Source organism: Sciurus vulgaris (assembly GCF_902686455.1).
Source record: "Sciurus vulgaris genome assembly, chromosome: 11".
In the NCBI taxonomy this organism is placed as follows: domain Eukaryota; kingdom Metazoa; phylum Chordata; class Mammalia; order Rodentia; family Sciuridae; genus Sciurus; species Sciurus vulgaris.
Window position 1 is genome coordinate 55,586,853 of NC_136472.1, and position 12,574 is coordinate 55,599,426.

Below are 12,574 nucleotides of genomic sequence, written 5' to 3' on the forward strand. Positions count from 1 at the left end.
TTATTCTTTTTAAGCATACCTAACATTTTGATCTGGGACATGTAAGTCTAGGAATGGAGTAGGAATTAATGTTAAAATTAAAAGGAAAAGATCAATAGGAACTTAGAAATACGCATGAGTTAGCATTGATAGCACATTCTGATTTCTATCAAATTCTGACTTATCAAAATCTGACTAATCTCAAAAAAGTATTCCAAATAACTACTTGGTTAGTCATAAATGTGCACATTTACATTGACAATTCCTGTTACGTTACATAACCGTATCATAGTGGAAATATACCATACGTTTGTCTATTCAAAATGTCATTGTTATCTTAGAGGTTATTATGTTTACAGGTCTTTTCTGCCAAGCCATTAATTTTTATGAACTTTGAATTACTCATTATCTTTTTTAAGTTGAACATAGGAGGAGTTCTGTATAGAAACATGTTACTTTAAAAGCTTTCATTTTTAGTGTGTTGCAATTTCTTTTTTGTTTTTTGGTTTTTATACCAAGAATGATAATGAAATAATTCTTTCTGCCTACTTGCTATATTTTAATTCTCATTGGAAAATTTATCAGGCAGATATGAAACATTTCATATGGTGATACTTTTTCTTTATAATTTGTTTTAAAACTGCTGAACACTGCTGAACGTAATCCTATTTGAATAAGTGTGTAGTAAGGATATGGTAATCACAGGTTAGGCCTCCACTATCCATCACGGCAACCACTAGCCACATGTATCTGCTGGGCACTTGAAATGTGCCTAACCTGGATTGACACATGGTATAAATCCAAAATACAGACAGAAGTTTAGAGCCTTTGTTTGAAACAATTATGTGAAATGTCTTATAATTTTTAAAAATTGATAATATGCTGAAATGATATTTTGGATTTATTAGGTTAAATAAAAGGGATTATTAAATTTAATTTTGCTCCTTTTACTCTCAGTGTGGGTATAAGGAAATTTTTAATTATATATGTGTCCTTTATTAGTGACTTGCATTTATATTTATTGTATAGTTCTGTCTGTCTTAGATTGTAAGTAATATGATCTTGAATAAATGTATGCTTAGAGGTAAATGAGCAAAATGAAAATAATGACTAACTTTTTTACAGTGAGTTCTACTGTAGAAATCGTTATAATGCAAGCCCTTTGCTGGGTACATGATGACTTGAATCAAGTAGATGTTGGCAGCTATGTTCTGAAAGTTTGTGGTCAAGAGGAGGTGCTACAGAAGTAAGTTTAATTACTGTGTAATGTCTTTGGAAATTTTATTTTTATTGGCTTCAGTAAGAAAAGCTGACAGACCAAAAATACAGTGGATACTATTGAATTGATTCATTGAATAATAAACTTGTGTTGAGATATGCTAAGGTGTCATATCTAAGACTGTGGTGGGATTTCAGAGATAAGTATGACACTATATTCTCTTAAGAAGCTTACACTCTTATGCAGGAAGAGTGTATTATGGGCAATTGGTTAATAAGTGACTATCTTGACTATTTCTATACAGAGTCAGTAGTCACATCATTATAGACTGTTTACCTTTTGTAGTATACATGATTCTTTGTGTACAATATTCAGGTATTATTTCATTTTAGTTTCCTGAAATAATTACCATATGTATCTTTTATTTTAATCAGGTAATTTGTTATACTTAGTATTTAGTCTAGTTGCTTTGCAGATTTCATTGTCCTAGGTTCTAAAAACGTTCTGACCCTGTTTTACTTATTCCCTTCTTCATCTTCTTTCTTCTTCACTCTGACTTTTCTCATATAGAATAATCCCTCTGCTTAAGTGCTCACACTTGTTAAACTATCTCTGTATTTTATCATTCTCTTTGATTTCTGATGCAGATGCAATTTATAAATTTTACCTTCACCTGTATAACTTCTGATTTGAATGGAATAATACTGGTGAATAATTAATATATTTTAACAGTAATCATTGCCTTGGAAGTCATGAACATATTCAAAACTGTCGAAAATGGGACACAGAGATTAAATTACAACTCTTGACCTTCAGTGCAATGTGCAAGAATCTGGCCCGAACCGTAAGTGTACATGTGTAGATGGGGGGACATTTTAAATTGTAGAAATTTTACATAGCATTCTTTTCAGAGTTAGAGGCATATTTGAAAATCAAAGTGAAGAAATTAAGAGTGCTATTTGTAGTAGTTTTATACAATAGTGAAAATGTTAGGGTCAGTCAAGAAGAAATGAGATGGGGAAGAAAGGCTTGCTTTGGTATTGGGGAGTTAACCCAGGGATACTTTACCCCTGAATTACATCCCTAGCCCTAGCCTTTTTTTTTTCCTAGCCTTTTTAAATTTTTACTTTGAGGTGGGTTTTGCTAAGTTGCCTCAAACTTATACTCTTCCTATCTCAGCCTCCAGAGTCTCTGGGATTACGGGTGTGTGCCATCGCACCCAGCTAGAAAGATTTTTTAATACTAAATACAGGTTGGAGAAAAGAAGATCCATATTGACTTCTACATCAGACTGATAAAAAGGAATTATTTCTCATGAAATGAAAATGAGTTCTCTGTTTTAAAGGTTCAGTATTTTTTTTAGATTGAAGTCGAGATTATAGGTATGCGTCATCGCACCCAGCACGAAATTTAGCCATTATAAAGTAGTAAAGTTCACTTTGTAAAATCCACTTTCATTTTACTACATAAACCTTTGGTGAATTTATAAGCAAATTTTTTATCTCTGAAGAGAATTATTCTTTATTTAATAGAATTATGGATAGAAAAATTCCATCATTTCTACTTTTTTCCCCCCTTTGTTTTCTTTTCCATGATTTTGCTCCTGTGTTAGGTAAAATTTATTTCAACTGGGTAGAAACTATTTCAAAAAGTTCAGTAGATTTTGGCAGTCATTGGTAACTTGTCTTTTGAGTTTCTTCAAAAAACTTTTTTTTCTTGTAGTACTGGAAATTGAACCCAGGGACACTCTACCATTGAACTACATCCTTAGCCCTTATATTTTACTTCCAGACAAGGTCTCGCCAAGTTGCCTAGGCTGACTTTGAACTTGTGATTCTCCTGTCTCAGCCTCCTGAGTACCTGGAATTACAGGCATGCACTGCCTGGCTTTTCAGTTTCTTAAGAAATAATGTTCTTTGCATAATGTGGAATGGCAGAAGAATTTTTTTGTGGGGGTCAGAGGAATAGGAAGAAATCTTGATTATCATCAGAAAAAATAAAGCAGGAATTCAGATGATCTCTTTCCCTTCTGGTCCCACCCTCATTTAAGATTTATTTATGTATCAGAAACTAGACTTAGATGCATCTATATTGTCTGCTTAAAAAAATAAATATTTTTCACAATATTTGGCCCACTTTTTGAGTCAATTATAAATATTTAACTTCACTAGTATTTTATCTTCAGTTCTGAAAGGTTAATTTCAAGACTTCATACGTACATTTAACCATATTAAATTTGACAATAAAAAGACAAAAGAATTGTTTTTTGGTAAACATTCATGTATGTATATTTGTTCAGGCAGAAGATGATGAAGCACCTGTGGATTTGAACAAATACCTATATCAAATAGAGAAACCTTATAAAGAAGTCATGACAAGGTATAGCATCTAAAGCATTACTTTCAGGTTTTCAAGCTTTATTTTCGATGTGAATACATCTATTTTGATTATTAAAGCAGTCATTTTTGTATATAATATTCTTCTGCCACAACAACCATTCTTTGTTTCAGACACTCAGTTGAAGAACTCTTGGATTCCTATCACAATCAAGTAGAACTGGCTCTTAAAATTGAAGTAAGTTTTAATTCACATTTTATGATAATGACTTGTTTCTGTTGATTCTTGTTTCTGTTGTCTCTTAAATGCTATTATTGGCATTGGATTGACATTTTAAATTATATTCTTGGTGTCAATGTGTGGTCTTTTTTCTCACCCATTTTATTAACAGTGATTCTCAGTAATGCTTGAGTCAAAATGTTAACCCTCATTTTATTTCAGCTTTATTACTGAAACCTTCACTTCAGTTCAAAAAACATTTATTTACTTATGAAAACGACCTAATTCCTACAAATGGGAACTTAAAAATTAATTGTGGAGGATTTAAACAAATCTCTCTCTCTCTCTCTCTCTCTCTCTTTTTGAGGTACCGGGGGCATTCTGCCACTGAACTACACTCTCTGACTTGATTGTAGGTGTGTGCTCAAAATTTCAATAGAGTTTCATAAATATTAACATAGAGGTATGAATTGGGGTTCTTTGGGAGATCAAGAAAGGTCACCTTACCAAGTTGAGAATTTAGGGAAGGCTTCTTAGAAAGGTTGTTACCTGGACCAACTCTTGAATGAATTAGTCAGAAAAAAACTTGGAATGGTCATGTAAACAAAAGCATACACATGTGATACTTACATGGCATACAAGTCTGAAATGAAGGTGGGGGGCTTACATTAGAAGTAGCCAAACACATGATGCACGCCTGTAACTCTAGCCAACTCAGGAGGCTGAGGCAAGAGGATCGTGAGTTCAAAGCCAGCCTCAGCAAAAGTGAGGCTCTAAATGAAATACAAAATAGGGCTGGGGATGTGGCTCAGTGGTTGAGTGCCCCTGAGTTTAATCCCTGGTACCACCATTCCCCCCAAAAAAGAAAAGAAAATAGCTAGATATAAGTTACCATCTTGTAATTGTCATGGTGGAGTTTTGCTTTATCCTCTAGGTCAGAGGATCATAATCAGTTCATTTTCTTTTTCTATAAAATTTTTTTTCTTTTGTGGTTCTAGGAATTGAATTCAGGGTCTTGCATATACTAGGCAATACTCTTCTACTAAGCTACATTCTGAACCTCAACCCCTGCACCCTTTGTGTTTCATTTTTATTTTGAGACAGGATCTCTAAGTTGCACCCAAGCTGGCCTTGAACTTGTGATTCCCATGCCTCGGCCTCCCAAGTTTCTATGATTATAGGCATGTACCACCATGTCCAGCAGCTGGAAATAATATTTTTAAACACAATCATACTGATTTGTTCATATTGTCTATTGTCATTTTTATTTGTACTCAAGTAGTTGGAATAGAGACTTGCAAAGCCTAAACTGTTTATTGTATAGAAAATGTTGACTGATCCCTGGTCTAACTATTTAAGGTGGGGTTTTTTTAGCCAAGGGTAGGGAGTAAGGTGGATGGATGATTTGTTTATTCCTAAGCTCTGAAATCACTGTGGCCATACTGTGGAAATTTTATTTAAGGGTAGCAGTAGTTAGGGAGACTCCTTGGTAAGGATCGTTATAGTAGTCCAGGTATAAAGATAATGAACATGAGCCAGGCATTTTTAGTACACACCTGTAGTTGTAGTGACTCTGGGAGGCTAAGAGAGGAGGATTACAAGTTTGAGGCCCTGTCTCAAAATAAAAACTAAAAAGTGTGAGAGATGTGGCTTCAGTGGTAAAGTGCCCCTGGGTACTTTACCAAAATAAAAAAAAAAATATTATGGTGAAAGTGAAAAGGAAGGAACTGATTAACAATGTTTGTGAGGTAAAATTGATAAAATTTTTGGTGGGCGATGGAGCATAAGAGAAGAAAGAGTGTAGTGACTTCCAGATTTCTAGCTCCTGGAAATTCTTATCAGTATATAAATGTTTTTATTTATTAAGTATTTACTATCTCCTCATTATGAGACAATGTTGTAGGTGCTGAAGATACTGGAAGTTAACAAAAAGCCTCACTGCCCTCAGAGAGTTTACATTCTAGTTGAAGGAGACAGAATAAAATAAATTAGCAAAATATGTTATATCAGAAGATAAATGCTATAGGACGTGGGTAATATTGTAATTTCAAAAAGGTAGTCAGAGCTGGGTGTGGTGGCCCACACCTGTAATCCCAGTGGATCTGGCGGCTTGAGGCAGGTGGATTGAGAGTTCAAAGCCAGCCTCAGCAAAGGTGAGGTGCTAAGCAACTCAGTGAGACCCTGACTCTAAATAAAATACAAAATAGGACTGGGGATGTGACTCAGTGATCTAGTGCCCCTGAGTTCAATCCCCAGTACCCCCTACCAAAGGAAAAAAAAAAAAAAGTAGAAATTCATTGAGAAGATGAATTTGAGTGCAAACTGGCAGGGGAAGGGAAGGGAGAAGCTTCTGAGTATCTGGGGAGGAGTGATGTTGGAGGAAGTAACAATGAGTACAAAGGCCTTAGGAGGAAGTGTGCAAGTATACAAGGTCTTCTAGATGCTCGTAGCTGCAATAGAGTGAGGGAGAAGGGCAACAATGGAAACGGATACATTCAGAAGATGTTTTGCTAACCACAGGAGAGGTAATGATGGCTTGGATCAGGGTGACTATAGCAGAATTGATGAAAATGGGTGTGTTTTGAAGTTAATGCTAGGAGGATTACCCATAGATTGCATATGAAGCAAGAGAAGAGAAAGTTTAGGGTAACTCCCAAGATTTTCTGAGTAACTGGAAGTTACAGTTGCCTTTTAGTGACATGTGGTAAACTGAGAAGAGAGGTTACTGAGGGAAGATCAGGAACTCAGTTTTGGGTGTTATGGTTGAGATGACTATTTATCCAAACAAGTTGACTAGGTAGTCAATATGAATCTGGATTTCAGTGTAGGAGAATCCAGGCTGGAGATAATAAAATTGGAAATCATCAGAATATAAATGAAATTTTGCAACTGTAGACTAGTTGAAATTCCCAAGAAAGTCATTACAGGTGGAGGAGAAAAGAGTTAAGCCATTTTAAGACATAAAAAGTCCACGTAATCCAGCATTAGCCACACCACTTTTATTTTCTATGCAGCAAAATTCCTGAAAGTTATTTGGTTTTGCTACTTCCATTTCTTCTTTTCCCAATCTCTTTGGAACCCACTTTCATTATTAGCACTTCCTTGAATCCACAGCTATTAATGTCATCAAGGACTTACATAATCCTGAATTTAATAGTAAGTTCTTATTCTTTATTTTTCTCAATCTTTCTCTACTTGTGTGTGTGTGGGTGCACTTTTTAAAAATGTTTTTATTTCATTTTTACTCGGTAAATAATTTTATATACTTATAGGGCACAATATGAGATTTTAATACATGTATACATTTTGTATATTGAATTAGGATAATTAGCATGTTTTGCTCAAACATTTATCATTTCTTTGTGATGAGAGTATTCAAAATCCTCTTGTGACTATTTTGAAATACACAATACATTATTATTCACTGTAGTCATCCTACTGCAGTAGAACACCAGAACTTGTTCCTTCCTGTAACTTTTGATAGTTAATCATTTCTTCTATCTTGAAACACAGCCTGTGGGATATTGTCTTGGTTTAACCATTCCTAGTGGTTGCTCTGTCTCACTCTGACTTGTTTCTTCCTTGTGATTTCTTTATCTTCCTGATTCTAAAAGTAGAATGCCCTAGTGCTTGGTTCTAGGACCTCTCCTCTATATTCACATCCTTGATGACTTTGATACATCCCTATCCTGACAATAAATCAAGCTGTTGTCTCCAACCTTGAACTTTTTCCTCAACTCTAGATTCAAATACCTGTTATTTAGCATCTTCATATGAATGTCTAATTAATATCTCAAATACACAAAACCGAATTTTTTACTTTATACCCTTTCTATCTGTTCATCCATCGGTCGTGTGTGTGTGTGTGTGTGTGTGTGTGTTTTCCCCTCCCCTAGAACTAGGGATAGAACTCAGGGGTGTTCTACCCCTGAGCTACATCCTCACCTCTTTTTATTTTATTTGTTTATTTTTGAGATAGCGTCTCGCTGAGTTGCCCAGACTGGCCTCAAACTTGTAATCCTCCTGCCTTAGCCTCCCAAGTAACTGGAATTACAGGTGTGCACCACTGTGCTTGGCAAGACTTTATATTTTAAAGAGTGGTTTTAGGTTTGGAGCAAAATTGAGGAAGGCACAGAGATATTGCATGTACTTAACTGCCCTGCCCAAGGTATTATTTCTCCTTAGAAAACAACATCATGTCTTTTCATTTGCAGTGACCAAAACTTTGAAGTCATCCTGACTTCTCAAGTAAAAGATCTTTCACGTCCCACAATCTACTTCCTATCAGTTCTACCTTGAAATCACATTTAGAATGTGACCACTTTTCATCACTATAAAGCTATAGGCAGTTGTGTTCATTCCTTAATAGTCTCCCAACTTCTACTTTTGTCCTTTTACAATCTGCTTTTCACAGGCAACCAAAATGATCTTAAAAATTAAATGTAATGTAGTATCTTGGATTTTATCTTGGAAGAAAAACGGTTACTAGTGGGAAAACGGTAAATCTGAATAAAGTCTGGAATTTACTTAATGGTGATGTACCAGTTTTTAAGCTTTGTTACAACAAATACAACATGGTTATGAAACATTTTACTTAACCCAGTTTATGTGGGAACTCTCAGTACTATTTTTTTGTAACTGTCTATAAATCTAAAACAAATATTCCAAAACAAACATTTCTTTTAAAAAATGAAAATAAGAGCAGAAAGCAAATTTAAAATAAGGAAAGAGCAAAGCAGAAGGATTATTCTTTGAAAAAGTTAATAAAATGAGAAACATTTAAAAAGATGTTATTTCATGCTATTCTTTTGCTCAAAATTCTATTTACTGTATTACTAAAATTCAAAGCCCTGAATTGTCTGACCCACTGCCTCTGATCTGGCTCCTTACTATTATCCTCTTTCATTTTTTCTGGTTTACTTTCTGTCAGATATGCTCCCCATAGGGGGCTCTTGTATTTTTGGTTTTTTTCTCTAATGTTCTTCCCCTAGATATTTACATGGCTCACCCTTTTATTAAATGAAGTACTCCGAAATTACCAGAAAGCTCACTGACCTACTTATCTAAAATAGCAACTCTCTATCATATTTAGCCCCTTTATTTTTTATACTTTTATTATAATTGAGGCATAATTTATGTATGATAACATTTACCCATTGTATGCATAAAGGCAGTTTTTTAAAAAAATAAATGCTTAGAGTTCTACACATTCTACCACAATCTAATTTTAGAACATTTTATTACTCTCCAAAATTTTTAGGTACTAATAAGTTTTCATTGCTCCTGGCCTTTTAGTTTCTTAGAGATAAGATGTTAATTCATTTTGCTAAAATGAAATTATGGTGGCAGTAGGGCTTTTGAGGCAAGGAATAATGGTTTGTAATTGTCTAAGAAGACTTCAACAAGGGTAGGTAAAATGATTATTAAGTGGCATGGAGGTTCCTGCTAAAATTGGGAACTTTTGAATTTGTGTGTTTGTAAGATTTTCTTAAAAGTTGCTCAGCTTCCTGGTAGAAGAAACAGAAAAGAAGTATCTGTATTCAACAAATAGTTTGGAGTGAGGGAATGAAGACTGGGAGCAAAGGAGGTCATGATCAGAGTGTGATGTTGTAGTTAAGATTCTGATAAGGTACAGTTTTTTGGTTGAAAATGTGGTTCTACATGGGACATTTATGTAACTGAAGATTTTATTACAGGACATAGAATAGAAAGTCAGATTATATATCCAGAGGAAAATGTGACATGCCTTGGGGAAAATGACCATATATCATTAGTAAGGTTTAGCAGTTATGGACCAGCCTGGACACAAGAGACTGTACATTATTTGAACGAAGAAATTTAAAGAATCATAGTGAAAAATGGTTTTACCCTTTTTAGTAAAGGGGGCTGTAAGGCAAGAATTGGCATACTATGTCTCATGGCACCAAGTCTGACTTGATACCTGTTTTTAAAGTTTTATTGCACCAGTCACAGTGGCCAATGCCTGTAATTTCAGATACCTGGGCATCTGAGGCAAGAGGATTGCAAATTTGAGATCAGCCTAGACAACTCAATAAGACTCTGTTTCAGAATAAAAATATAAAAGGGCTGGGAATGTAGCATGGTAGAGTGATTGCCTAGCTCTGAGTTCAATCCCTAGTACTACCAAAAAAAAAAAAAGAATAAGAATAGAAAATTTGAGACCAGACTGGGCAACTTAGCAATCCATGTCTCAAAGTGAAAAAAATAAACATCTGGAATGTTATTCAGTGATAGAGTGCTTGCCTAGCATGCACATGACCTGGCCTGGGTTCCATCTCCAGTATCACCACATACCAAAAAAAAAAAAAAAAGGAAGATAAAGAAGAAAAGGAGTTCTGTTGACCACAATCATATGTTTATGTATTACTTGTGTCTTTTCAAACCTTAATGGCAAAAGTTGAATTGTCCCAGACTATGTGGCTTACAAAATCTAAAATATTTATTTACTACCAGCCTTTTAAAGAAAAAGTTTGCCAACTCTACTCTAAGGGATCCAGAAGTAACAAGTGCAAAAAGGCAGCTGTCAACTCTAGACTGAGGAAAAACAGACAGTGAATGAATTCTGAGGACTCACATGAAAAGGTTTTTCCCCAGACCCCAGACTGAAATTCAGCCTCTTTGAAAAGCACATGACTATTACAGGAACACATAGGCTACACATGGCAAAGAAACTTGCTAAAGAACTTTAGCCAGAACTGTCAGATAGGGAGAGCATGGTCTGAGACTGTCTTTGAGGATCTCTGGCTCCCACACTGAATTAAAAAAAAAAAAGCAGAACTAGAACCCAGGTGGGTAGTGTCTCCCTGCTGCTTTTGTCTTGTAGTATCTATTCAGTACCTTCTGTTTGCAAAACCTAACATTGTATTGACTGGCAAAGAAATGTTTACATGGATCTAGTTCTATTATCACCAAGTACAACAAAAGAATGGTGGAGTTGGAATAGACAGTACATTGATAAATGATACGTAAATAATGATGGAAGAATAATATAGGAAAATGGTATGAGCCTTTAAACTGGAATGGTTTTATATGAAGGTGAAGTGTAAACGAAGTAGAAATATATATCAAATAAGCATAGAGGGAGAGCTAGAAAAGGGGCCTTGAGAACTGCACAGTGATTGGATGTTTGAGAAAACACGGTAGTTTTATTCAGGCTTGAAGGTGAAGGAAACATTTGGTTTATGGTAACTAAGCCTCAAGAATGGAAAAGTTTAAATTTTTAAGGGGTGTTATAATACTGAATTTCAGCCTTTCTAACAGTACTTGGCATAAATGTTTTATGAATTCAATATATATGCATGTTCCTTTTTTTTTTTTTTTACCTGTTTTTTTGTTTTTGTTTTTTTGGCTAGGGTTTTGAGAATTGAACTCGTTCTCATGTGCCAAGCAAGCACCCTGCCGTTGAGTTGTATTCTTCCAACCCTTGAAAAAATTTTTAAATAAGTTTTAAAAATTTATAATCAACATAATAATTATACATATTTTTGGATTACAGTGTAACATTTCAGTGCATGTATAAAATGTATAATGATGAGGGCAATTGGTGTATTCATCATCTTAAATATTTATCAGTTCTTGGTGTTGGTTTTTTTTGGTACTGAGGATATAAACCCAGGAGCACTTTACCACTAAGCTACATCCCCTCGCCCTGTTCATGTTTTCTATTTTGAGGCAGGATCTCACTAACAGATTTTTGCAGAAAAGAAAGGAGTATTGTTTTCAATGTGCAAATTATACCCGAGTGAGAGGTAAAATAACTCTAGCCAGGTGTGGTGGCACATGGGTATAATCCCAGTGGTTCAGGAAGCTGAGGCAGAAGGATTGCAAGTTCGAGGCCAACCTCAGTAACTTAGCAAGACCCTAAGCCACCTAGTGAGACCCCATCTCAAAATAAAAAAACAAAAAGGGCTGGGGTTCTGGCACTGTGGAACAGTCCCTCTTGGTTCAATCCTCAGTACCAAAAATAATAATAATAGTAACTCTAGGGGTTTTTCTAAGGATTTAGTAATTTGTTATTAATTTATTACCTTTAATTTGATTCCAATATGAAATTAATAACATTTGCATACATATAATTGTGTCAAAGTGAAAATTAAGCTGGCCTTGCTTTAGGCTCCTTCACAATAAACCATATAATTGATAAGCCATCTTATTTCCTTTTTGTCTCAAACATTAGAGGGATAGCTATTTTTAGGCACATCTGAAATATCTAGTTTCTGACTTCATCTCTGAAATTGGTCCTTTAGATTTTACCTAGTTCTGTTTCTTTTAATTGTAATAGAACCAGCACCGAGCCATAGATCAAGTAATTAAAGCTGTCAGAAAAATCTGCAGTGCTTTAGATGGTGTAGAGACTCCTGCCATAACGGAATCAGTAAAGAAGCTAAAGAGAGCAGTTAACCTTCCAAGGAGTAAAAGTGCTGATGTGAGTATTTTTCTATCCTTACGTGAGCATCTGTCATTTAAATGGGGATGCTTTTGCCTTCTAGAGGATGAAACATTATCTTTTCACTTTGAATTTTTTTTTTTTTTTTTAAGTGGTTTGGTCACTTTTTTTTGGTTAGGCAGTGAATTACTTGGTAAGGAGTATGGACTGCCTTGGAAGAGCTTTGTGAGAACTGACATTGAATAGGTAGATGCCAAACTGTGAACTCTTTATATGTAGAAGAAGTCCTCTGGCATAAATGAATTGGTTGGGAATTTAAAGATAGATCCTGAATTTAGAGGATCTAGAGGGTAATAGCTGTCATTTCTCTCTTGATGGAAATATCCATGATTGCCAGTGGGGGACATTTTACA

At 35.0% G+C, this 12,574-nt stretch overlaps 1 protein-coding gene across 2 annotated transcripts in view; it reads left to right on the top strand.

Annotated features, from left to right (window-relative positions):
- The window catches only part of PIK3C2A (phosphatidylinositol-4-phosphate 3-kinase catalytic subunit type 2 alpha), a 118,134-nt gene that overhangs the window by 58,005 nt on the left and 47,555 nt on the right, over nt 1–12,574 (top strand). The window contains exons 5-9 of one of the 2 annotated variants that reach the window (XM_079104230.1): nt 1,105–1,225; nt 1,931–2,042; nt 3,498–3,577; nt 3,709–3,772; nt 12,057–12,200. In XM_079104230.1, the coding sequence (XP_078960356.1) occupies nt 1,105–1,225; nt 1,931–2,042; nt 3,498–3,577; nt 3,709–3,772; nt 12,057–12,200 (521 nt within the window). The remainder of the gene's footprint in view (nt 1–1,104; nt 1,226–1,930; nt 2,043–3,497; nt 3,578–3,708; nt 3,773–12,056; nt 12,201–12,574) is intronic. The other variant, XM_079104231.1, reaches the window with a different exon arrangement.